Source organism: Oncorhynchus masou, unplaced genomic scaffold (assembly GCF_036934945.1).
Source record: "Oncorhynchus masou masou isolate Uvic2021 unplaced genomic scaffold, UVic_Omas_1.1 unplaced_scaffold_469, whole genome shotgun sequence".
NCBI classification, from domain to species: Eukaryota; Metazoa; Chordata; class Actinopteri; order Salmoniformes; family Salmonidae; genus Oncorhynchus; species Oncorhynchus masou.
In genome coordinates, this window is record NW_027011085.1 from 364549 (window position 1) to 392048 (window position 27500).

Below are 27500 nucleotides of genomic sequence, written 5' to 3' on the forward strand. Positions count from 1 at the left end.
ACAGATCACATCTTACAGTAGTTAGACAGACAGACTGGAGAAATGAGGACAGATCACATCTTACACTAGTTAGACAGACTGGGGAAATGAGGACAGATCACATCTTACAGTAGTTAGACAGACTGGAGAAATGTGGACAGATCACATCTTACAGTAGTTAGACAGACTGGAGAAATGTGGACAGATCACATCTTACACTAGTTAGACAGACTGGAGAAATGAGGACAGATCACATCTTACACTAGTTAGACAGACTGGAGAAATGAGGACAGATCACATCTTACAGTAGTTAGACAGACTGGGGAAATGAGGACAGATCACATCTTACAGTAGTTAGACAGACTGGGGAAATGAGGACAGATCACATCTTACAGTAGTTAGACAGACTGGGGAAATGAGGACAGATCACATCTTACACTAGTTAGACAGACTGGAGAAATGAGGACAGATCACATCTTACAGTAGTTAGACAGACTGGAGAAATGTGGACAGATCACATCTTACACTAGTTAGACAGACTGGAGAAATGTGGACAGATCACATCTTACACTAGTTAGACAGACTGGAGAAATGAGGACAGATCACATCTTACACTAGTTAGACAGACTGGAGAAATGAGGACAGATCACATCTTACACTAGTTAGACAGACTGGAGAAATGAGGACAGATCACATCTTACACTAGTTAGACAGACTGGAGAAATGAGGACAGATCACATCTTACACTAGTTAGACAGACTGGAGAAATGAGGACAGATCACATCTTACACTAGTTAGACAGACTGGAGAAATGAGGACAGATCACATCTTACAGTAGTTAGACAGACTGGAGAAATGAGGACAGATCACATCTTACACTAGTTAGACAGACTGGAGAAATGAGGACAGATCACATCTTACACTAGTTAGACAGACTGGAGAAATGAGGACAGATCACATCTTACACTAGTTAGACAGACTGGAGAAATGAGGACAGATCACATCTTACACTAGTTAGACAGACTGGAGAAATGAGGACAGATCACATCTTACACTAGTTAGACAGACTGGAGAAATGAGGACAGATCACATCTTACAGTAGTTAGACAGACTGGAGAAATGAGGACAGATCACATCTTACACTAGTTAGACAGACTGGAGAAATGAGGACAGATCACATCTTACAGTAGTTAGACAGACTGGAGAAATGAGGACAGATCACATCTTACAGTAGTTAGACAGACTGGAGAAATGAGGACAGATCACATCTTACAGTAGTTAGACAGACTGGAGAAATGAGGACAGATCACATCTTACAGTCGTTAGACAGACTGGGGAAATGAGGACAGATCACATCTTACAGTAGTTAGACAGACTGGGGAAATGAGGACAGATCACATCTTACAGTAGTTAGACAGACTAGAGAAATGAGGACAGATCACATCTTACACTAGTTAGACAGACTGGGGAAATGAGGACAGATCCGATCTTACAGTAGTTAGACAGACTGGAGAAATGTGGACAGATCACATCTTACAGTAGTTAGACAGACTGGAGAAATGAGGACAGATCACATCTTACAGTAGTTAGACAGACTGGAGAAATGAGGACAGATCACATCTTACAGTAGTTAGACAGACTGGGAAAATGAGGACAGATCACATCTTACAGTAGTTAGACAGACTGGAGAAATGAGGACAGATCACATCTTACAGTAGTTAGACAGACTGGAGAAATGTGGACAGATCACATCTTACAGTAGTTAGACAGACTGGAGAAATGAGGACAGATCACATCTTACAGTAGTTAGACAGACTGGAGAAATGAGGACAGATCACATCTTACAGTAGTTAGACAGACTGGAGAAATGAGGACAGATCACATCTTACACTAGTTAGACAGACTGGGAAAATGAGGACAGATCACATCTTACAGTAGTTAGACAGACTGGAGAAATGAGGACAGATCACATCTTACAGTAGTTAGACAGACTGGAGAAATGAGGACAGTACAGTCTGGTGAGAGGGAATACAGCTGAAGTATGAAGTTTACATACACTTAGGTTGGAGTCATTAAAACTAGTTTACATACACTTAGGTTGGAGTCATTAAAACTAGTTTACATACACTTAGGTTGGAGTCATTAAAACTAGTTTACATACACTTAGGTTGGAGTCATTAAAACTAGTTTACATACACTTAGGTTGGAGTCATTAAAACTAGTTTACATACACTTAGGTTGGAGTCATTAAAACTAGTTTACATACACTTAGGTTGGAGTCATTAAAATTAGTTTACATACACTTAGGTTGGAGTCATTAAAATTAGTTTACATACACTTAGGTTGGAGTTATTAAAACTTGTTTTTCAACCACTCCACAAATTTCTTGTGAACAAACTATAGTTTTGGCAAGTTGGTTAGGACATCTACTTTGTGCATCACACACATGTTCCAACTATTGTTTACAGACAGATTATTTCACTTATAATTCACTGTATCACAATTCCAGTGGGTCAGAAGTGTAAGTTGACTGGTGCCTCTAAACAGCTTGGAAAATTCCATAAAATGATGTCATGGCTTTAGAAGCTTCTGATAGGCTAATTGACATAATTTGAGTCAATTGGAGGTGTACCTGTGGATGTATTTCAAAGCCTACCTTCAAACTCAGTGCCTCTTTGCTTGATATCATGGGAAAATCAAAAGACATCAGCCAAGACCTCAGAAAACAAATTGTAGACCTCCACAAGTCTGGGTCATCCTTGGGAGCTATTTCCAAATGCCTGAAGGTACCAAGTACGCAAGTATAAACACCATGGACCCACGCAGTCGTCATACCGCTCAGGAAGGAGACGTATTCTGTCTCCTAGAGATGAACGTACTTTGGTGTGAAAAGTGCAAATCAATCATGTTGTGGGGGTGCATTGCTGCAGGAGGGACTGGTGCACTTCACAAAATAGATGGTATCGTGAGGCTGGAAAATTATGTGGATATATTGAAGCAACATCTCAAGACATCAGTCAGCAAGTTAAATCTTGGTCGCAAATGGGTCTTCCAAATAGCCAGTGACCCCAAGCATACTTCCAAAGTTGTGGCAAAATGGCTTAAGGACAACAAAGTCAAGGTATTGTAGTGGCCATCATGAAGCCCTGACATCAATCCTATAGACAATTTGTGGGCAGAATTGAAAATGTGTGTGTGCGAGCAAGGAGACCTACAAACCTGACTCTGTTACACCAGCTCTGTCAGGAGTAATGGGCCAAAATTCACCCAACTTATTGTGGGAATCTTGTGGAAGGCTACCCAAAATGTTTGACCCAAGTTAAACAATTTAAAGGCAATGCTACGAATAACTAATTGAGTGTATGTAAACTTCTGACCCACTGGGAATGTGATGAAAGAAATACAAGTTTAAATAAATAATTCTCTCTAATATTATTCTGACATTTCACATTCTTAAAATAAAGTGGTGATCCTAACTGACCTAAAGCAGTGAATTTTTACTAGTATTAAATGTCAGGAATTGTGAAAAACTGAGCTAATCATGTAAATGTAATTAACAAGAGAGTTGGGGCACCACAAAATAATATTTATAGAGCTGTTATCTTCCTAATAAACTCTTAAAGACCTAGTAATATTTTACTTCAATAGCAGTCAATATTAATCGTCACCTTAATTCAGTCTCATCTGAAAGTTGTAAATTCTTGGTCTTCACGAACCCTGGCTAACAAGTTGAATCAGCAATACAAAATTGGGTTTAATTATTTATTTACTAAATACCTAACTCATCACACAGAATTACACATACACATATTTAAATCATAACTTGATTACAAATGACGTCATAAAAGAAAACATCCCTAGCGGGCGGAACAGATATGACAGCTTGTTACACAAAAGAAAAGGTGCTGGGTTTGAATGAAAGAGCGGGAAGACTGAGGGACAAAGGGAGAAGCTGTGCTGTCATAAATACAGTATCTTGTGCATTCTAAATTACCGCCCATTTGGAAAAGGAAAATGCAATAAATATTTACACTGAGCTGCGCTTCGGTAGGTTGGTGGTAGATTGAAGGCCGTGTTGCCAAACCGAGTCCTTTGTCCTTTGAAGAATGTCTCTGGTGGTAAAGTGGATACGTTGTAGTAACATCGTTTTGTGATAGAGGGGATACTCTGTCTGTTCTTTCTTAGCCTACGTTTGCAGCTGCTGTTGCTAACTCAACAGCTAGGAGGTATCACTTCTGTAGTGAATAAGAGTTCAAAGTTCATACCATTCGCAACCAAAGCTCACGCTGAGGTTGGCTCAGTCGCTATACATATAGAGTCACTATACATATAGAATCACTATACATATAGAGTCACTATACATATAGAATCACTATACATATAGAATCACTATACATATAGAATCACTATACATATAGAGTCACTATACATATAGAATCACTATACATATAGAATCACTATACATATAGAATCACTATACATATAGAGTCACTATACATATAGAATCACTATACATATAGAATCACTATACATATAGAGTCACTATACATATAGAGTCACTATACCTATTATATCTACACCTAAGTATTGTGATAATATTGTATTCTGAGGTCCCTGGCAATTCCCAGCCCTTCCAAAGACATTGAAAAACGTATTTTCACTATAAAATATTATCACAGTACTTAGGTGCAGATATGACAATATTATTTACATCCCAACACCAGTCATGTAGTAGAACAGTAGCCTGTGTGTTGGAGACGACAACCTGGAGACCATCTGGAGACCATCTGGAGACCACCTGGAGACCACCTGGAGAACACCTGGAGACCACCTGGAGACGACAACCTGGAGACCATCTGGAGACCACATGGAGACCATCTGGAGACCACCTGGAGACCACCTGGAGACGACAACCTGGAGACCATCTGGAGACCACCTGTAAACCATCTGGAGACCACCTGGAAACCATCTGGAGACCACCTGGAAACCATCTGGAGACCACCTGGAGACCACCTGGAAACCACCTGGAGACCACCTGAAAACCATCTGGAAACCATCTGGAGACCACCTGGAGACCATCTGGAGACCACCTGGAGACCATCTGGAGACCACCTGGAAACCATCTGGAAACCACCTGGAGACCATCTGGAGACCATCTGGAGACCATCTGGAGACCACCTGGAGACCATCTGGAGACCACCTGGAGACCACCTGGAGACCACCTGGAGACCATCTGGAGACCATCTGGAGACCACCTAGAGACCATCTGGAGACCACCTGGAAACCACCTGGAAACCATCTGGAGACCATCTGGAGACCACCTGGACACCATCTGGAGACCACCTGGAAACCATCTGGAAACCATCTGGAAACCACCTGGAGACCACCTGGAGACCACCTGAGGACCATCTGGAGACCACCTGGAGACCACCTGGAAACCATCTGGAGACTACCTGGAGACCACCTGGAGACCATCTGGAGACCATCTGACAATGTTATTGAGAGACACATTTTATATTTTTTAAATCAAAATAGTCTCAATGTTAACAAACATCGTATCCTAAAGACACGTCAATATAAAATGGACGATACGGAATGAAATGAGGCGTCACACGACTGTCCTGTCCAGGAGTTTCACTAAGATTAATCAGTGATTAATCAGTGATTTCAGTTGTAGACCTATTGGTTGATTATTGATGAGCTGATCATAGTGAAGAGGAAAGTCCTTCTGCGTTTCCTGCCGTGCAAACGAGTTGATTCTCATTGTGCTCAGAATTACTGCTGATGAACTAGTTTATTCTCATTGTGCTCAGAATTACTGCTGATGAACTAGTTTATTCTCATTGTGCTCAGAATTACTGCTGATAAACGAGTTGATTCTCATTGTGCTCAGAATTACTGCTGATAAACGAGTTGATTCTCATTGTGCTCAGAATTACTGCTGATAAACTAGTTGATTCTCATTGTGCTCAGAATCACTGCTGATGAACTAGTTGATTCTCATTGTGCTCAGAATTACTGCTGATGAACTAGTTGATTCTCATTGTGCTCAGAATCACTGCTGATGAACGAGTTGATTCTCATTGTGCTCAGAATTACTGCTGATAAACTAGTTGATTCTCATTGTGCTCAGAATTACTGCTGATGAACTAGTTGATTCTCATTGTGCTCAGAATCACTGCTGATGAACGAGTTGATTCTCATTGTGCTCAGAATCACTGCTGATGAACTAGTTGATTCTCATTGTGCTCAGAATTACTGCTGATAAACTAGTTGATTCTCATTGTGCTCAGAATTACTGCTGATGAACTAGTTGATTCTCATTGTGCTCAGAATTACTGCTGATGAACTAGTTGATTCTCATTGTGCTCAGAATTACTGCTGATAAACTAGTTGATTCTCATTGTGCTCAGAATTACTGCTGATAAACTAGTTGATTCTCATTGTGCTCAGAATTACTGCTGATAAACTAGTTGATTCTCATTGTGCTCAGAATTACTGCTGATAAACTAGTTGATTCTCATTGTGCTCAGAATTACTGCTGATGAACGAGTTGATTCTCATTGTGCTCAGAATCACTGCTGATGAACTAGTTGATTCTCATTGTGCTCAGAATCACTGCTGATAAACTAGTTGATTCTCATTGTGCTCAGAATCACTGCTGATGAACTAGTTGATTCTCATTGTGCTCAGAATCACTGCTGATGAACTAGTTGATTCTCATTGTGCTCAGAATCACTGCTGATGAACTAGTTGATTCTCATTGTGCTCAGAATCACTGCTGATGAACTAGTTGATTCTCATTGTGCTCTGAATCACTGCTGATGAACTAGTTGATTCTCATTGTGCTCTGAATCACTGCTGATGAACTAGTAGATTCTCATTGTGCTCAGAATCACTGCTGATGAACTCGGGTAGCTGATATGCAGTTCATAGCCTTGGTCACGATTCAGGACTAGGCTGATATAACCAATGCAACGGTACGGCATGGATAGGCATTCAGAACTTTGCATTGTGGGTAGACACTCTAGGTTACACTATTGTAGTTCTACGGGGATAGGAGGAGGGTGGCACAACGGCCAGGACCGGGCCTGGTAGTTCTGCGGGGATAGGAGGAGGGTGGCACAACGCCCAGGACCGGGCCTGGTAGTTCTGCGGGGATAGGAGGAGGGTGGCCCAACGGCCAGGACCGGGCCTGGTAGTTCTGCGGGGATAGGAGGAGGGTGGCACAACGCCCAGGACCGGGCCTGGTTGCCGTAGAGATGAGTGTGATTGTATTCTATTTTGCTGTGTCTGAGACAGATGATACTGCAGGTTGCTGGGGTACTGTTGCTGTGGTACTGTTGCTGGGGTACTGTTGCTGTGATACTGTTGCTGGGATACTGTTGCTGGGGTACTGTTGCTGTGAGACAGTGTTGTGGCTCTGTATTGCTAGACCCAATGAAGACTATTGCTCTTTTTCTCTCTTTCGCTCTCTCTCTTTTCCTCTATTTCTCTTTCTCTCTTGTTCTCTCTCACCCCCCCTCAGTCTGTCTCTGTCTCTCTCGCTCTCTCTCTTGTCATTTAATTTGATTCAGATCATAAGTTATTTGCTGGTGAACCACTCAGACATTTCTCTTGGAAAACGTCCTTCTCTCACTCCCTCTTTCTCTCTCTCTTTCTTTCTTCATCCCTTTCTCTTTGACTCAAGCACTAATGGTCTCTCCCTCTAGCTTTCCCTTAATCTCTCCCCACACTACCATACCTCTGTCTGTCTGTCTCTTTCACTCTCGCTCTCTCTTGTCTGTGTCTGCGTCTCTCTCTTTCCTTCTTTCACTCTTCCATTCCCTCCCTCTCTCTCTCCTTCCAGTCCTGATCCACCCTAGAGTGCAGGCCGTCTCCTGCCGAGCCAACAATAACAGAATAACATTGGGTTCTGGAAAAGATACATGGGCTAATAAGAATTAATAAAGTGTCTGGATACAAATGTTCCCTCTCACGTTTACACATCGGACCTCTTCAGACCTCAGCCGAAACCATATTTTCTCCTTCCCTCCCTCCCTCTCCCTCTCTTAACCTCTGTATTCCCTCCCTCCCTCTCTCTTTCTTTCCCTCTCCCTTCACTCCCTCCAACTCCCTCTCTCTTCACTCCCTCCATCTCCCTCTCTCTTCACTCCCTCCATCTCCCTCTCTCTTCACTCCCTCCCTCTCCCTCCATCTCCCTCTCTCTTCACTCCCTCCATCTCCCTCCATCTCCCACTCTCTTCACTCCCTCCCTCTCCCTCTCTCTTCACTCCCTCCATCTCCCTCTCTCTTCACTCCCTCCATCTCCCTCTCTCTTCACTCCCTCCATCTCCCTCTCTCTTCACTCCCTCCATCTCCCTCTCTCTTCACTCCCTCCCTCTCCTCTCTTCTCCCTCACTCCCCTCTCTCTCCTCCCTCTCTCTCCCTCTCTCTCCTCCCTCCATCTCCCTCTCTCTTCCCTCCCTCCCCTCTCTCCCTCTCTCTCCCCCCCTCTCTCTTCCCTCCTCCCTCTCCCTCTCTCTTCCCTCCCTCTCCCTCTCTCTTCCTTCCCTCTCCCTCTCTCTTCCCTCCCTCTCCCTCTCTCTTCACTCCCTCCCTCTCCCTCTCTCTTCACTCCCTCCCTCTCCCTCTCTCTTCCCTCCCTCCCTCTCCCTCTCTCTTCCCTCCCTCCCTCTCCCTCTCTCTTCCCTCCCTCTCCTTCTCTCTTCCCTCCCTCCCTCTCCTTCTCTCTTCCCCCTCCCTCCCTCTCCCTCTCTATTCCCTCCCTCTCCCTCTCTCTTCCCTCCCTCTCCCTCTCTCTTCCCTCCCTCTCTCTTCCCTCCCTCCCTCTCCCTCTCTCTTCCCTCCCTCCCTCTCCCTCTCTCTTCCCTCCCTCCCTCTCCCTCTCTCTTCCCTCCCTCCCTCTCCCTCTCCCTTCCCTCTCCCTTCCCTCTCTCTTCCCTCTCTCTTCCCTCTCTCTTCCCTCCCTCTCCCTCTCTCTTCCCTCCCTCTCCGTTTTCCATGTTCCATGTTTCCCTTCTTTGATGGATGTGTATTCTAGTAACTGAGACGATGGCTATTTTGCCGCTCGAGTTCAAACGCTAACAGAGTGTCATTCTCCGCGCTCCCAAAACAGCACCCTATTCCCTATGTAGTACACTACCTTTCACCAGAGTCCTATGGACCCTCGTGCACTAAATAGGGAATAGGGTGCCACAGGGGATGAAGTCTGTGTGTGCTCTGCCCACTCCTGCAGATTATGTATCTAGAAGTTCTTCTCGTTCTCTGCTAGTTTGGAGAAATGGACCCCCATTATGGGCCTTCTGTAGCGAGCCGCCGCAGCCCAAAACCAGTAGCCCCATTGACGCACCACGAGGAACGTCCCATCTGGAAAGAGCCGGCAGGGCGCGTGTGTGTGTGTGTGTGTGTGTGTGTGTGTGTGTGTGTGTGTGTGTGTGTGTGTGTGTGTGTGTGTGTGTGTGTGTGCATACAGTCCTGTTTAAGGCACCTATCCCCTTACATGGTACTGCCAGCATCGACTGTGTCCATCTGTGTCTGCCCATACCTCTCTCGCACACACACACACACACACACATTGGGTCACAATTCACACACACTGGGTCACCAAAACCCCACCTTGAGATGCCTCTGCCACCACCTAATCCAGGCATAAATAGCTGCCTCTCCATAGATCATCATTAGGCAGAACCATGGTCATATCTGTGGTAGAGGGGTAGACAGTGGGAGTATAGAAAGTGCTTTACGGCGACAGTGTCTCAGTGTTTCAGAGCTTTCTGAGATGTTTAGAGGTGTGTTGAATAGCTCCTATTCATCCAGCCCTACTGTGGAGTATCCTGGGAACCCTTTTCAATCATTCTCCCCTTCATTCCTCTGTGATGAGATGGAACGGAGTTGATGGTGTAAGATGGTGTAAGATGGTGTGTTCATTCAGCTGCTGCATGTTCTGTCCTTCATCCTCATCGACCCTGTCTCTCTATTCACTTCCCACTCCACTTCACATGGAGCCACGTTTCAACTGTCTCTCCTCCTCCTCCTCCTCCTCCTCTCCAGATCATCCCTCCTCTCCTGGACCTGAACCAGAACCGCAGTAAGCTGAAGATGTATATTGGTCACCTGAGAGACCTGTGTCAGGAGAGAGACCCCCAGATCCTGCAGGACCTGACACCTCCCTCCTCCTACCACAGCTCTCAACACACCGCCTGGGAGACACAGCTACACAACATGACCCCAGAGCAGGTAGGACTCTGACCTCTAACCCCTGACCCCTAACCCCTCCTCCCACCACCCCTCTCAACACAGGCACATTCCCAGTACTAGAGCTTTTCAGAGCCAGCTGGTGTTGGCATGTCTATGTCCTTATTCCCTCTGGACTGGGTTCTGATTCAAACCAATGACGATCATTCAATTCACTTTGAGCAGTAAGGTTCAGCTGTGTTTGCACAGTTCAGTAGATCTAATAGCCTACACACACACACGCACGCACGCTCGCACGCATGCACGCACGCACGCACGCACACACACACACACACACACACAATCACATATACACACATAAATACACACACATAAATACACACAAACAAACAAACAAACAAACACACACACACACTCACATTCACATTCACATACACACTCACATACACACACACGTAAATACACACACACACATACATTGCCTAGTTAAATAAAGGTTAAATAAAACACTGACTAAATGAAGGACACACAGTTCGGGAGCCTCAGTCACTGAGAGTCTCCTACAGAAACACCACTGATGGAGCCTTTCTCTCCTGTTCTGTTTGTGTACAGAAAACTCCCCACTGACAAAACTGAGTTTACTCTCAGAAAAATCAAATAAATATCTTAAAGATGATTTGTTCTTCAGCCAAATGGTTGTCATCGGGTAGACCGCATGAAGAAAATAAATGCTTTTCAATATTGTCGTCTCGAGCCAAAAACCTGCCTTGTATTCAGTCCCCCCAGTCCAGCTAGAAAACAGTCCCCCCCAGCTGGAAAACAGTCCCCCCCCCCCAGTACAGCTAGAAAACAGCCCCCCCAGCCCAGCTAGAAAACAGCCCCCCCAGCACAGCTAGAAAACAGTCCTCCCCCCAGCCCAGCTACAAAACAGACCCCCTCGCCCAGCTAGAAAACAGCCCCCCCAACCCAGCTAGAAAACAGCCCCCACCCCAGCCCAGCTAGAAAACAGCCCCCCCCAGCCCAGCTAGAAAACAGTCCCCCCCCAGCCCAGCTAGAAAACAGTCCCCACCCCCAGGCCAGCTAGAAAACAGCCCCCCCCCGCCCAGCTAGAAAACAGTCCCCCCCGCCCAGCTAGAAAACAGCCCCCCCGCCTAGCTAGAAAACAGCCCCCCCGCCTGGCTAGACAACAGTCCCCCCGCCCCAGCTAGAAAACAGTCCCCCCAGCCCAGCTAGAAAACAGTCCCCCCCAGCCCAGCTAGAAAACAGTCCCCCCCAGCCCAGCTAGAAAACAGTCCCCCCCCGCCCAGCTTGAAAACAGTCCCCCCCCGCCCAGCTAGAAAACAGTCCCCCCGCCTAGCTAGAAAACAGCCCCCCCGCCCAGCTAGAAAACAATCCCCCCAGCCCAGCTAGAAAACAGCCCCCCAGCCCAGCTAGAAAACAGTCCTCCCCCCAGCCCAGCTACAAAACAGACCCCCTCGCCCAGCTAGAAAACAGCCCCCCCCCCAGCCCAGCTAGAAAACAGCCCCCACCCCAGCCCAGCTAGAAAACAGCCCCCCCAGCCCAGCTAGAAAACAGTCCCCCCCCAGCCCAGCTAGAAAACAGTCCCCGCCCCCAGGCCAGCTAGAAAACAGCCCCCCGCCCAGCTAGAAAACAGCCCCCGCCTAGCTAGAAAACAGCCCCCCCGCCTAGCTAGAAAACAGTCCCCCCCCCGCCCCAGCTAGAAAACAGTCCCCCCAGCCCAGCTAGAAAACAGTCCCCCCAGCCCAGCTAGAAAACAGTCCCCCAGCCCAGCTTGAAAACAGTCCCCCAGCCCAGCTTGAAAACAGTCCCCCCGCCCAGCTAGAAAACAGTCCCCCGCCTAGCTAGAAAACAGCCCCCCCCGCCCAGCTAGAAAACAATCCCCCCGCCCCAGCTAGAAAACAGTCCCCCCCCCCAGCCCAGCTAGAAAACAGTCCCCCCCAGCCCAGCTAGAAAACAGTCCCCCCAGCCCAGCTAGAAAACAGTCCCCCCGCCCAGCTTGAAAACAGTCCCCCCCGCCCAGCTAGAAAACAGTCCCCCCGCCTAGCTAGAAAACAGCCCCCCCGTCCAGCTAGAAAACAGTCCCCCCAGCTGGAAAACAGTCCCCCCCCAGTACAGCTAGAAAACAGCCCCCCAGCCCAGCTAGAAAACAGCCCCCCCCAGCACAGCTAGAAAACAGTCCTCCCCCCAGCCCAGCTACAAAACAGACCCCCTCGCCCAGCTAGAAAACAGCCCCCCCAACCCAGCTAGAAAACAGCCCCCCCCCCCGCCCAGCTAGAAAACAGTCCCCCCGCCTAGCTAGAAAACAGTCCCCCCAGCTGGAAAACAGTCCCCCCAGCTGGAAAACAGTCCCCCCCCAGTACAGCTAGAAAACAGCCCCCCCCCAGCCCAGCTAGAAAACAGCCCCCCCAGCCCAGCTACAAAACAGACCCCCGCCCAGCTAGAAAACAGCCCCCCCAGCCCAGCTAGAAAACAGTCCCCCCCCAGCACAGCTAGAAAACAGTCCTCCCCCCAGCCCAGCTACAAAACAGACCCCCTCGCCCAGCTAGAAAACAGCCCCCCCCCCAACCCAGCTAGAAAACAGCCCCCACCCCAGCCCAGCTAGAAAACAGCCCCCCCCAGCCCAGCTAGAAAACAGTCCCCCCCCAGCCCAGCTAGAAAACAGTCCCCACCCCCAGGCCAGCTAGAAAACAGTCCCCCAGCCCAGCTTGAAAACAGTCCCCCAGCCCAGCTTGAAAACAGTCCCCCCCGCCCAGCTAGAAAACAGTCCCCCCGCCTAGCTAGAAAACAGCCCCCCGCCCAGCTAGAAAACAGTCCCCCCCAGCCCAGCTAGAAAACAGTCCCCCCCCCCCCAGCTAGAAAACAGCCCCCCCCCCCCGCCTAGCTAGAAAACAGCCCCCCGCCTAGCTAGACAACAGTCCCCCCGCCCCAGCTAGAAAACAGTCCCCCCAGCCCAGCTAGAAAACAGTCCCCCCAGCCCAGCTAGAAAACAGTCCCCCCAGCCCAGCTAGAAAACAGTCCCCCCGCCCAGCTTGAAAACAGTCCCCCCCCCGCCCAGCTAGAAAACAGTCCCCCCGCCTAGCTAGAAAACAGCCCCCCGCCCAGCTAGAAAACAATCCCCCCAGCCCAGCTAGAAAACAGCCCCCCCAGCCCAGCTAGAAAACAGTCCTCCCCCCAGCCCAGCTACAAAACAGACCCCCTCGCCCAGCTAGAAAACAGCCCCCCCCAGCCCAGCTAGAAAACAGCCCCCACCCCAGCCCAGCTAGAAAACAGTCCCCCCCAGCCCAGCTAGAAAACAGTCCCCCCCCAGCCCAGCTAGAAAACAGTCCCCCCCCAGCCCAGCTAGAAAACAGTCCCCGCCCCCAGGCCAGCTAGAAAACAGCCCCCCCCGCCTAGCTAGAAAACAGCCCCCCGCCCCAGCTAGAAAACAGTCCCCCCAGCCCAGCTAGAAAACAGCCCCCCTCGCCCAGCTAGAAAACAGCCCCCCTGCCTAGCTAGAAAACAGCCCCCCCGCCCCAGCTAGAAAACAGTCCCCCCAGCCCAGCTAGAAAACAGTCCCCCCAGCCCAGCTAGAAAACAGCCCCCCCGCCCAGCTAGAAAACAGTCCCCCCGCCCAGCTAGAAAACAGCCCCCCCCCCCTAGCTAGAAAACAGCCCCCGCCTGGCTAGACAACAGTCCCCCCCCGCCCCAGCTAGAAAACAGTCCCCCCAGCCCAGCTAGAAAACAGTCCCCCCCCAGCCCAGCTAGTAAACAGTCCCCCCAGCCCAGCTAGAAAACAGTCCCCCCGCCCAGCTTGAAAACAGTCCCCCCCGCCCAGCTAGAAAACAGTCCCCCGCCTAGCTAGAAAACAGCCCCCCCGCCCAGCTAGAAAACAATCCCCCCCCCAGCCCAGCTAGAAAACAGCCCCCCCAGCCCAGCTAGAAAACAGTCCTCCCCCCAGCCCAGCTACAAAACAGACCCCCTCGCCCAGCTAGAAAACAGCCCCCCCCAGCCCAGCTAGAAAACAGCCCCCCCCAGCCCAGCTAGAAAACAGTCCCCCCCCAGCCCAGCTAGAAAACAGTCCCCGCCCCCAGGCCAGCTAGAAAACAGCCCCCCGCCCAGCTAGAAAACAGCCCCCCCGCCTAGCTAGAAAACAGCCCCCCGCCTAGCTAGAAAACAGTCCCCCCGCCCCAGCTAGAAAACAGTCCCCCCAGCCCAGCTAGAAAACAGTCCCCCCAGCCCAGCTAGAAAACAGTCCCCCAGCCCAGCTTGAAAACAGTCCCCCAGCCCAGCTTGAAAACAGTCCCCCCCGCCCAGCTAGAAAACAGTCCCCCCCCAGCCCAGCTAGAAAACAGTCCCCGCCCCCAGGCCAGCTAGAAAACAGCCCCCCCCCCGCCCAGCTAGAAAACAGCCCCCCCCCGCCTAGCTAGAAAACAGCCCCCCCGCCCCAGCTAGAAAACAGTCCCCCCAGCCCAGCTAGAAAACAGTCCCCCCAGCCCAGCTAGAAAACAGTCCCCCCGCCCAGCTTGAAAACAGTCCCGCCCCGCCCAGCTAGAAAACAGTCCCCCCGCCCAGCTAGAAAACAGTCCCCCCCGCCCAGCTTGAAAACAATCCCCCCCAGCTAGAAAACAGCCCCCCCGCCCCAGCTAGAAAACAGTCCCCCCCAGCCCAGCTAGAAAACAGTCCCCCCAGCCCAGCTAGAAAACAGTCCCCCCTGCCCAGCTAGAAAACAGTCCCCCCGCCCAGCTAGAAAACAGTCCCCCCAGCCCAGCTAGAAAACAGTCCCCCCGCCCAGCTTGAAAACAGTCCCCCCCGCCCAGCTAGAAAACAGTCCCCCCGCCTAGCTAGAAAACAGCCCCCCGCCCAGCTAGAAAACAATCCCCCCCGCCCAGCTAGAAAACAGTCCCCCCGCCTAGCTAGAAAACAGCCCCCCGCCCAGCTAGAAAACAATCCCCCCAGCCCAGCTAGAAAACAGCCCCCCCCCAGCCCAGCTTGAAAACAGTCCCCCCCCGCCCAGCTAGAAAACAGTCCCCCGCCTAGCTAGAAAACAGCCCCCCCGCCCAGCTAGAAAACAATCCCCCCCCAGCCCAGCTAGAAAACAGCCCCCCCAGCCCAGCTAGAAAACAGTCCTCCCCCCAGCCCAGCTACAAAACAGACCCCCTCGCCCAGCTAGAAAACAGCCCCCCCCAGCCCAGCTAGAAAACAGCCCCCCCCCAGCCCAGCTAGAAAACAGTCCCCCCAGCCCAGCTAGAAAACAGTCCCCGCCCCCAGGCCAGCTAGAAAACAGCCCCCCCGCCCAGCTAGAAAACAGCCCCCCCCCCGCCTAGCTAGAAAACAGCCCCCCCCGCCTAGCTAGAAAACAGTCCCCCCGCCCCAGCTAGAAAACAGTCCCCCCAGCCCAGCTAGAAAACAGTCCCCCCAGCCCAGCTAGAAAACAGTCCCCCAGCCCAGCTTGAAAACAGTCCCCCAGCCCAGCTTGAAAACAGTCCCCCCGCCCAGCTAGAAAACAGTCCCCCCCCCAGCCCAGCTAGAAAACAGTCCCCGCCCCCAGGCCAGCTAGAAAACAGCCCCCCCCGCCCAGCTAGAAAACAGCCCCCCCGCCTAGCTAGAAAACAGCCCCCCCCCCGCCCCAGCTAGAAAACAGTCCCCCCAGCCCAGCTAGAAAACAGTCCCCCCCAGCCCAGCTAGAAAACAGTCCCCCCCGCCCAGCTTGAAAACAGTCCCGCCCCGCCCAGCTAGAAAACAGTCCCCCCGCCCAGCTAGAAAACAGTCCCCCCGCCCAGCTTGAAAACAATCCCCCCCCGCCCAGCTAGAAAACAGCCCCCCCGCCCCAGCTAGAAAACAGTCCCCCCAGCCCAGCTAGAAAACAGTCCCCCCAGCCCAGCTAGAAAACAGTCCCCCTGCCCAGCTAGAAAACAGTCCCCCCGCCCAGCTAGAAAACAGTCCCCCCAGCCCAGCTAGAAAACAGTCCCCCCGCCCAGCTTGAAAACAGTCCCCCCCGCCCAGCTAGAAAACAGTCCCCCCGCCTAGCTAGAAAACAGCCCCCCCCGCCCAGCTAGAAAACAATCCCCCCCGCCCAGCTAGAAAACAGTCCCCCGCCTAGCTAGAAAACAGCCCCCCCGCCCAGCTAGAAAACAATCCCCCCCAGCCCAGCTAGAAAACAGCCCCCCCAGCCCAGCTAGAAAACAGTCCTCCCCCCAGCCCAGCTACAAAACAGACCCCCTCGCCCAGCTAGAAAACAGCCCCCCCAGCCCAGCTAGAAAACAGCCCCCACCCCAGCCCAGCTAGAAAACAGCCCCCCCCCAGCCCAGCTAGAAAACAGCCCCCCGCCTAGCTAGAAAACAGCCCCCCCGCCTAGCTAGAAAACAGTCCCCCCGCCCCAGCTAGAAAACAGTCCCCCCAGCCCAGCTAGAAAACAGTCCCCCCCAGCCCAGCTAGAAAACAGTCCCCCAGCCCAGCTTGAAAACAGTCCCCCAGCCCAGCTTGAAAACAGTCCCCCCCGCCCAGCTAGAAAACAGTCCCCCCGCCTAGCTAGAAAACAGCCCCCCCCGCCCAGCTAGAAAACAATCCCCCCCCCCCCCCAGCTAGAAAACAGTCCCCCCCCCAGCCCAGCTAGAAAACAGTCCCCCCCCAGCCCAGCTAGAAAACAGTCCCCCCAGCCCAGCTAGAAAACAGTCCCCCCGCCCAGCTTGAAAACAGTCCCCCCCGCCCAGCTAGAAAACAGTCCCCCGCCTAGCTAGAAAACAGCCCCCCCGTCCAGCTAGAAAACAGTCCCCCCAGCTGGAAAACAGTCCCCCCCCAGTACAGCTAGAAAACAGCCCCCCCAGCCCAGCTAGAAAACAGCCCCCCCAGCACAGCTAGAAAACAGTCCTCCCCCCAGCCCAGCTACAAAACAGACCCCCTCGCCCAGCTAGAAAACAGCCCCCCCCAACCCAGCTAGAAAACAGCCCTCACCCCAGCCCAGCTAGAAAACAGCCCCCCCCCCAGCCCAGCTAGAAAACAGTCCCCCCCCAGCCCAGCTAGAAAACAGTCCCCACCCCCAGGCCAGCTAGAAAACAGCCCCCCCCCCGCCCAGCTAGAAAACAGTCCCCCCCGCCCAGCTAGAAAACAGCCCCCCCCGCCTAGCTAGAAAACAGCCCCCCCGCCTAGCTAGACAACAGTCCCCCCGCCCCAGCTAGAAAACAGTCCCCCCAGCCCAGCTAGAAAACAGTCCCCCCAGCCCAGCTAGAAAACAGTCCCCCCAGCCCAGCTAGAAAACAGTCCCCCCGCCCAGCTTGAAAACAGTCCCCCCCGCCCAGCTAGAAAACAGTCCCCCGCCTAGCTAGAAAACAGCCCCCCGCCCAGCTAGAAAACAATCCCCCCAGCCCAGCTAGAAAACAGCCCCCCCAGCCCAGCTAGAAAACAGTCCTCCCCCCCCAGCCCAGCTACAAAACAGACCCCCTCGCCCAGCTAGAAAACAGCCCCCCCAGCCCAGCTAGAAAACAGCCCCCACCCCAGCCCAGCTAGAAAACAGCCCCCCCAGCCCAGCTAGAAAACAGTCCCCCCAGCCCAGCTAGAAAACAGCCCCCCCCCGCCTAGCTAGAAAACAGCCCCCCCGCCCCAGCTAGAAAACAGTCCCCCCAGCCCAGCTAGAAAACAGTCCCCCCAGCCCAGCTAGAAAACAGTCCCCCCGCCCAGCTTGAAAACAGTCCCCCCCGCCCAGCTAGAAAACAGTCCCCCCCGCCCAGCTAGAAAACAGTCCCCCCGCCCAGCTTGAAAACAATCCCCCCCCGCCCAGCTAGAAAACAGCCCCCCCGCCCCAGCTAGAAAACAGTCCCCCCAGCCCAGCTAGAAAACAGTCCCCCCGCCCAGCTAGAAAACAGTCCCCCCCAGCCCAGCTAGAAAACAGTCCCCCCGCCCAGCTTGAAAACAGTCCCCCCGCCCAGCTAGAAAACAGTCCCCCCGCCTAGCTAGAAAACAGCCCCCCCGCCCAGCTAGAAAACAATCCCCCCCCGCCCCAGCTAGAAAACAGTCCCCCCCCAGCCCAGCTAGAAAACAGTCCCCCCCAGCCCAGCTAGAAAACAGTCCCCCCAGCCCAGCTAGAAAACAGTCCCCCCCGCCCAGCTTGAAAACAGTCCCCCCCCGCCCAGCTAGAAAACAGTCCCCCCGCCTAGCTAGAAAACAGCCCCCCCGCCCAGCTAGAAAACAATCCCCCCCCAGCCCAGCTAGAAAACAATCCCCCCAGCCCAGCTAGAAAACAATCCCCCCCCAGCACATCTAGAAAACAGTCCCACCCCCAGCTAGAAAACAGTCCCACCCCCCAGCTAGAAAACAGCCCCCCAGCCCAGCTAGAAAACAGTCCTCCCCCCAGCCCAGCTACAAAACAGACCCCCTCGCCCAGCTAGAAAACAGCCCCCCCCCAGCCCAGCTAGAAAACAGCCCCCACCCCAGCCCAGCTAGAAAACAGCCCCCCCCAGCCCAGCTAGAAAACAGTCCCCCCAGCCCAGCTAGAAAACAGTCCCCGCCCCCAGGCCAGCTAGAAAACAGCCCCCCCCCGCCCAGCTAGAAAACAGCCCCCCCCGCCTAGCTAGAAAACAGCCCCCCGCCTAGCTAGAAAACAGTCCCCCCGCCCCAGCTAGAAAACAGTCCCCCCAGCCCAGCTAGAAAACAGCCCCCCCCGCCTAGCTAGAAAACCGCCCCCGCGCAGCTAGAAAACAGTCCCCCCGCCTAGCTAGAAAACAGCCCCCCCCCCCGCCCAGCTAGAAAACAGTCCCCCCGCCTAGCTAGAAAACAGCCCCCCGCCCAGCTAGAAAACAATCCCCCCCCGCCCCAGCTAGAAAACAGTCCCCCCCCAGCCCAGCTAGAAAACAGTCCCCCCGCCCAGCTTGAAAACAGTCCCCCCCGCCCAGCTAGAAAACAGTCCCCCCGCCTAGCTAGAAAACAGCCCCCCCGCCCAGCTAGAAAACAATCCCCCCCGCCCCAGCTAGAAAACAGTCCCCCCCCAGCCCAGCTAGAAAACAGTCCCCCCCCAGCCCAGCTAGAAAACAGTCCCCCCAGCCCAGCTAGAAAACAGTCCCCCCGCCCAGCTTGAAAACAGTCCCCCCGCCCAGCTAGAAAACAGTCCCCCCGCCTAGCTAGAAAACAGCCCCCCCGCCCAGCTAGAAAACAATCCCCCCCCAGCCCAGCTAGAAAACAATCCCCCCCCAGCCCAGCTAGAAAACAATCCCCCCCCCCCAGCACATCTAGAAAACAGTCCCACCCCCAGCTAGAAAACAGTCCCACCCCCAGCTAGAAAACAGCCCCCCCCCAGCCCAGCTAGAAAACAGTCCTCCCCCCAGCCCAGCTAGAAAACAGCCCCCCCCCAGCCCAGCTAGAAAACAGCCCCCCCCCCCAGCCCAGCTAGAAAACAGTCCCCCCCCAGCCCAGCTAGAAAACAGTCCCCGCCCCCAGGCCAGCTAGAAAACAGCCCCCCCGCCCAGCTAGAAAACAGCCCCCCCCGCCTAGCTAGAAAACAGCCCCCCGCCTAGCTAGAAAACAGTCCCCCCGCCCCAGCTAGAAAACAGTCCCCCCAGCCCAGCTAGAAAACAGCCCCCCCGCCTAGCTAGAAAACCGCCCCCCCGCGCAGCTAGAAAACAGTCCCCCGCCTAGCTAGAAAACAGCCCCCCCGCCCAGCTAGAAAACAGTCCCCCGCCTAGCTAGAAAACAGCCCCCCCCCCCCGCCCAGCTAGAAAACAATCCCCCCCCGCCCCAGCTAGAAAACAGTCCCCCCCCCAGCCCAGCTAGAAAACAGTCCCCCCAGCCCAGCTAGAAAACAGTCCCCCAGCCCAGCTAGAAAACAGTCCCCCAGCCCAGCTAGAAAACAGTCCCCCCCAACCCAGCTAGAAAACAATCCCCCCAGCACATCTAGAAAACAGTCCCACCCCCAGCTAGAAAACAGTCCACCCCCAGGCCAGCTAGAAAACAGTCCCCCCCCCAGCCCAGCTACAAAACAGACCCCCTCGCCCAGCTAGAAAACAGCCCCCCAGCCCAGCTAGAAAACAGCCCCCCCAGCCCAGCTAGAAAACAGTCCCCCCAGCCCAGCTAGAAAACAGCCCCCCCAGCCCAGCTAGAAAACAGTCCCCCCAGCCCAGCTAGAAAACAGTCCCCCCAGCCCAGCTAGAAAACAGTCCCCCAGCCCAGCTAGAAAACAGTCCCCCCCCCAGCTAGAAAACAACCCCCCAGCACATCTAGAAAACAGTCCCACCCCCAGCTAGAAAACAGTCCACCCCCAGCCCAGCTAGAAAACAGTCCCCCCCCAGCCCAGCTAGAAAACAGCCCCCTCCCCCCAGCCCAGCTAGAAAACAGTCCCCCCCCAGCCCAGCTAGAAAACAGTCCCCCCAGCCCAGCTAGAAAACAGTCCCCCCAGCCCAGATAGAAAACAGCCCCCTCCCCCCCCCAGCCCAGCTAGAAAACAGTCCCCCCCAGCCCAGCTAGAAAACAGTCCCCCCCAGCCCAGCTAGAAAACAGTCCCCCAGCCCAGCTAGAAAACAGTCCCCCCCAGCTAGAAAACAGTCCCCCCCAGCTAGAAAACAGTCCCCCAGCCCAGCTAGAAAACAGCCCCCTCCCCCCCGCCCCAGCTTGAAAACAGTCCCCCCGCCCAGCTAGAAAACAGTCCCCCCCAACCCAGCTAGAAAACAATCCCCCCCCCAGCACATCTAGAAAACAGTCCCACCCCCCAGCTAGAAAACAGTCCACCCCCAGCCCAGCTAGAAAACAGCCCCCCCCAGCCCAGCTAGAAAACGGCCCCCCCCCAGCCCAGCTAGAAAACAGTCCCCCCCCAGCCCAGCTAGAAAACAGTCCCCGCCCCCAGGCCAGCTAGAAAACAGCCCCCCCCGCCCAGCTAGAAAACAGCCCCCCCGCCTAGCTAGAAAACAGCCCCCCGCCTAGCTAGAAAACAGTCCCCCCCGCCCCAGCTAGAAAACAGTCCCCCAGCCCAGCTAGAAAACAGTCCCCCCCCCAGCTAGAAAACAGTCCCCCCAGCTAGAAAACAGTCCCCCCCAGCCCAGCTAGAAAACAATCCCCCCAGCACATCTAGAAAACAGTCCCACCCCCCAGCTAGAAAACAGTCCACCCCCAGCCCAGCTAGAAAACAGTCCCCCCCCAGCCCAGCTAGAAAACAGCCCCCTCCCCCCAGCCCAGCTAGAAAACAGTCCCCCCCCCAGCCCAGCTAGAAAACAGTCCCCCCCCAGCCCAGCTAGAAAACAGTCCCCCCAGCCCAGCTAGAAAACAGCCCCCCCCCCAGCCCAGCTAGAAAACAGTCCAGTATTGTAGAGGTTTTGGCATCATCCTCTCAGATCACTCTCTCTTTCCTCTGGAGGGAAGCCTGTTGTTTTAGCAGGAGTACAATGTATATCTAGACTTCCAGACAATTTATATTCCCTGCTCTTACAAAACCCAACAAAACCTTACAAATGACTGTGAAGCTGGAAAGAGTTGACCCCTATTCTAATCTAAGTGTCAATTTACAGACAATTTACAGTGTTGGGCTGGGGACGGGGCTGGGGATAGTTATGTGTTGACGATAGAAGTGAGGAGTACACAGTTGTGGATTAGGGATGGAGGGATGGAGAGAGAGAGAGAGAAAGAGAGAGAGGGGAGATGTTTTTATTGTGAGGTGATGCTGACTCCTCCTCCATCTCCTCTTCTGTTCAGCTTCAACACTTCTCCCCACTCTCCCTTCTCCCCACTCTCTCCCTTCTCCCAACTCTCTCCCTTCTCCCCACTCCCTCCCTCCCTCTTCTCCCTTCTCCCCACTCCCTCCCTCCCTCTTCTCCCTTCTCCCCACTCCCTCCCTCCTCTCCCTTCTCCCCACTCTCTCCCCACTCTCTCCCTTCTCCCAACTCTCTCCCTTCTCCCCACTCCCTCCCTCCCTCTTCTCCCTTCTCCCCACTCCCTCCCTCCTCTCCCCCTTCTCCCCACTCTCTCCCCACTCTCTCCCTTCTCCCAACTCTCTCCCTTCTCCCCACTCCCTCCCTCCCTCTTCTCCCTTCTCCCCACTCCCTCCCTCCCTCCTCTCCCCTTCTCCCCACTCCCTCCCTCCCCCCTCTTCTCCCTTCTCCCCACTCCCTCCCTCCCTCTTCTCCCTTCTCCCCACTCCCTCCCTCCTCTCCCTTCTCCCCACTCTCTCCCTCCTCTCCCTTCTCCCCACTCCCTCCCTCACTCCTCTCCCTTCTCCCCACTCCCTCCCTCCTCTCCCTTCTCACCACTCTCCCTTCTCCCCACACTCTCCCTTCTCCCCACTCTCTCCCTTCTCCCCACTCCCTCCTCTCCCTTCTCCCCACTCCCTCCCTCCTCTCCCTTCTCCCCACTCTCTCCCTTCTCCCCACTCCCTCCTCTCCCTTCTCCCCACTCACTCCCTCCCTCCTCTCCCTTCTCCCCACTCTCTCCCTTCTCCCCACTCCCTCCCTCCCTCCTCTCCCTTCTCCCAACTCCCTCCCTCCCTCCTCTCTCCCTTCTCCCCACTCTCTCCCTCCTCTCTCTTCTTCCCACTCCCTCCCTCCTCTCTCTCTCACCCTCTTTCTCTGTATCTCTCTTTCCCCTCACTCTCATCCTCCTCCTCCTCCTTATCCTCCTCCCTCCTCCTCCTTCTCCTCCTCTCCCTCCTCCTCTCCCTCCTCCTCTCCCTCCTCCTCCTCCTTCTCCTCCTCTCCCTTCTCCTTCTCCTCCTATCCTCCTCCTTCTCCTCCTCTCCCTTCTCCTCCTCCTCTCCCCCTCCTTCTCCACCTTCTCCTCCTCCTCTACCTCCTCCTCTTCCTCCAGTTAAGGAGAGGCTTGGTTTTGGTTTTCTTTAGTAAAGAGTGAAACTGTAAATGAGATTAATAAAATAGTCTATATTGGCCTGTTTACTTTCTCTAGTGACACATTCCACTCTATAAAGAGATACTAATGACATTTACACAGAGTAGGGTCTATGAGAGGCACACACACACACACACACACACACACACACACACACACACACACACACACACACACACACACACACACACACACTGGGTATGGTGTTGTAACGTCAGAGCAGGACTGGGGCGAGTCAGGGCTAGGAGCAGGGACCAGGGATGAGTCAGGGCTAGGAGCAGGGACCAGGGGCGAGTCAGGGCTAGGAGCAGGGACCAGGGGAGAGTCAGGGCCAGGAGCAGGGACCAGGGACGAGTCAGGGCTAGGACCAGGGACCAGGGATGAGTCAGGGCTAGGAGCAGGGACCAGGGACGAGTCAGGGCTAGGAGCAGGGACCAGGGGCGAGTCAGGACTAGGAGCAGGGACCAGGGACGAGTCAGGGCTAGGAGCAGGGACCAGGGACGAGTCAGGGCTAGGAGCAGGGACCAGGGACGAGTCAGAGATAGGAGCAGGGACCAGGGGCGAGTCAGAGATAGGAGCAGGGACCAGGGGCGAGTCAGAGATAGGAGCAGGGACCAGGGGCGAGTCAGAGATAGGAGCAGGGACCAGGGGCGAGTCAGAGATAGGAGCAGGGACCAGGGACGAGTCAGGGCTAGGAGCAGGGACCAGGGCGAGTCAGGGCTAGGAGCAGGGACCAGGGCGAGTCAGGACTAGGAGCAGGGACCAGGGGCGAGTCAGAGATAGGAGCAGGGACCAGGGGCGAGTCAGGACTAGGAGCAGGGACCAGGGCGAGTCAGGGCTAGGAGCAGGGACCAGGGCGAGTCAGGGCTAGGAGCTGGGACCAGGGGCGAGTCAGAGCTAGGACCAGGGACCAGGGACGAGTCAGGGCTAGGAGCAGGACTGGGGCGAGTCAGGGCTAGGAGCAGTGACCAGGGGCAAGTCAGGGCTAGGAGCAGGGACCAGGGGAGAGTCAGGGCTAGGAGCAGGGACCAGGGGAAAGTCAGGGCCAGGAGCAGGGACCAGGGGAGAGTCAGGGCCAGGAGCAGGGACCAGGGGAGAGTCAGGGCTAGGAGCAGGACTGGGGCGAGTCAGGGCTAGGAGCAGTGACCAGGGGCAAGTCAGGGCTAGGAGCAGGGACCAGGGGAGAGTCAGGGCTAGGAGCAGGGACCAGGGGAGAGTCAGGACTAGGAGCAGGGACCAGGGGAGAGTCAGGACTAGGAGCATGGACCAGGGGAAAGTCAGGGCTAGGAGCAGGGACCAGGGGAAAGTGTCCTGTGTCCTCTCTCTCCCTCTCTCCTCCCTGTCTCGTGTCCTCTCTCTCTCCCTCTCTCCTCTCCTCCCTGTCCCATGTCCTCTCTCTCTCTCCCTCTCTCCCCTCCTCCTTGTCCCATCTCCTCTCTCTCTCACTCCTCCCTGTCCCGTGTCCTCTCTCTCTCCCTTTCTCCTCCCAGTCCCGTGTCCTCTCTCTCTCCCTCTCTCCTCCCTGTCCCGTGTCCTCTCTCTCTACTCCTCTCTCCTCTCCTCCCTGTCCCGTGTCCTCTCTTTCTCCCTCTCTGCTCCCTGTCCTCTCTCTCTCCCTCTCTCATCCCTGTCCCGCGTCCTCTCTCTCTCCCTCTCTCCTCCCTGTCCCGTGTCCTCTCTCTCTCCCTCTCTCCTCCCTGTCCCGTGTCCTCTCTCTCTGCCTCTCTCCTCTTCTATCTGTCCAATCTCCTATCCCTCTCTCCTCCCTGTCCCGTGTCCTCTCTCTCTCCCTCTCTCCTCCCTGTCCCATCTCCTCTCCCTCTCTCCTCTCCTCCATGTCCCGTGTCCTCTCTCTCCCTCTCTCCTCCATGTCCTGTGTCCTCTCTCTCTCCCTCTCTCCTCCCTGTCCCATCTCCTCTCCCTCTCTCCTCCCTGTCCTGTGTCCTCTCTCTCTCCCTCTCTCCTCACTGTCCCGTGTCCTCTCTCTCTCTCTCCCTCTCCCTCTCTCCTCACTGTCCCGTGTCCTCTCTCTCTCTCCCTCTCTCCTCTCCTCCCTGTCCCGTGTCCCCTCTCTCTCCCTCTCTTCTCCCTGTCCCGTGTCCTCTCTCTCTCTCCTCACTTCTTCTTGTCCCGTCTGCTCTCTCTCCCTCTGTCCTCTTCTTTCTGTCCAATCCCCTCTCTCTCTCCCTCTCTCCTCTTCTCCCTGTCTCATCTCATCTCTCTCTCCCTCTCTCCTCTTATTTCTGTCCAATCCCCTCTCTCTCTCTCCCTCTCTCCTCTTCTCCCTATCTCATCTCATCTCATCTCTCTCTCCCTCTGTCCTCTTCTCCTTGCCCTGTCTCCTCTCTCTCTCTCCCTCTTTCCTCTTCTCTCTGTCACATCTCCTCTCTCCCTCTCTCCTCTCCTCCCTGTCCCGTGTCCTCTCTCTCTCCCTCTCTCCTCCCTGTCCCGTGTCCTCTATCTCTACTCCTCTCTCCTCTTCTCCCTGTCTCATCTCATCACTCTCTCTCTCCCTCTCTCCTCTCCTCCCTTCACTTGAGACCGACCTGCCAGTTTTCCTTTTAGACCAGTTGGCATGGTTACGGGTGAATTTTCTGACGCTGAATGTAAACGCTACAGGGGCAAGGAAAAGTATGTGAACCCTTTGGAATTACCTGGATTTCTGCATGAATTGGTCATCAAATTTAATCTGATCTTCATCTAAGTCACAGCAATAGACAAACAAAGTGTGCTTAAACTAATAACACACAAATTATTCATTTTTTTTGTCTATATATTGAATACATAATTCACTGTGTAGGTTGGGAAAAGTTTGTGAACCCCCTAGGCTAATGACTTCTCCAAAAGCTAATTGGAGTCAGGAGTCAGCTAACCTGGAGTCCAATCAATGAGATGTTGGTTAGAGCTGCCTTGCCCTATAAAAACACTCACAAATGTTGAGTTTTCTTCACAAGAAGCATTGCCTGAGGTGAACCAGGCCTCGAACAGAAGAGATCTCAGAAGACCTAAGACTGATAATTGCTGTCTTGCATAAAGATGGAAAGGGTTACAAAAGTATCTCTAGAAGCCTTGATGTTCATCAGTCCACAGTAAGACACACTGTCTATAAATGGAGAAAGTTCAGTACTGTTGCTACTCTCCCTAGGAGTGGCCGTCCTGCAAAGATGACTGCAAGAGGACAGAACAGAATGTTCAATGAGGTTAAGAAGAATCCTAGAGTGTCAGCTAAAGACTTACAGAAATCTCTGGAACATGATAACATCTCTGTTGACGAGTCTATGACACGTAAAACACTAAATATATATATATATTTTTTTCACCTTTATTTAACCAGGTAGGCAAGTTGAGAACAAGTTCTCATTTACAATTGTGACCTGGCCAAGATAAAGCAAAGCAGTTTGACACATACAATGACAGAGAGTTACACATGGAGTAAAACAAACATACAGTCAATAATACAGTATAAACAAGTCTATAAACGATGTGAGCAAATGAGGTGAGATAAGGGAGGTAAAGGCAAAAAAAGGCCATGGTGGCAAAGTAAATACAATATAGCAAGTAAAACACTGGAATGGTAGATTTGCAATGGAAGAATGTGCAAAGTAGAAGTAAAAATAATGGGGTGCAAAGGAGCAAAATAAATAAATAAATTACAGTAGGGAAAGAGGGTAGTTGTTTGGGCTAAATTATAGGTGGGCTATGTACAGGTGCAGTAATCTGACAGTTGGTGCTTAAAGCTAGTGAGGGAGATAAGTGTTTCCAGTTTCAGAGATTTTTGTAGTTCGTTCCAGTCATTGGCAGCAGAGAACTGGAAGGAGAGTCGGCCAAAGAAAGAATTGGTTTTGGGGGTGACTAGAGAGATATACCTGCTGGAGCTGTGTGCTACAGGTGGGAGGTGCTATGGTGACCAGCGAGCTGAGATAAGGGGGGACTTTATGAATAGATGAATAGATATGAATGGGGTTTATGGGAGGACACCACGGAAGCAGCCACTTCTGTCCAAAAAAAAACATGGCTGCACATCGCAAAAGAGCACCTGAATGTTCCTCCTGACTGTTGTGCCGGTCTGATCCGCAACTACAGAAAACGTCTGGTCGAGGTTATTGCTGCCAAAGGAGGGTCAACCAGTTATTAAATACAAGGGTTCACATATTTTTCCCACTCTGCACTGTGAATGTTTACACGGTGTGTTCAATAAAGACATGAAAACGTATATAATTGTTTGTGTGTTATTCGTTTAATCAGACTGTGTTTGTCTATTGTTGTGACCTAGATGAAGATCAGATCAAATTTTTTGACAGAAATCCAGGTAATTCCAAAGGGTTCACATTCTTTTCTTGCCACTGTAAATTATTAATATTGAAACATGTGGAAAAGTTGGCCTCCGTTTCTACGTAACACAAATGTTGCATATATTTCCAAACTCCCCACTGGTCCATATTGAAAACATATGGAATACCAGAGAAAACACTGGCCAAATGGAAAACATACATAGAGGACTGCTAGCCTAT

At 53.0% G+C, this 27500-nt stretch overlaps 1 protein-coding gene across 1 annotated transcript in view; it reads left to right on the forward strand.

Moving 5' to 3' along the window:
* Positions 1-27500, forward strand: part of LOC135535270 (ELKS/Rab6-interacting/CAST family member 1-like) — a 215690-nt gene that overhangs the window by 132246 nt on the left and 55944 nt on the right. The window contains exon 4 of the mRNA XM_064961943.1: positions 10033-10218. Coding sequence (XP_064818015.1) covers positions 10033-10218 — 186 coding nt within the window. The remainder of the gene's footprint in view (positions 1-10032; positions 10219-27500) is intronic.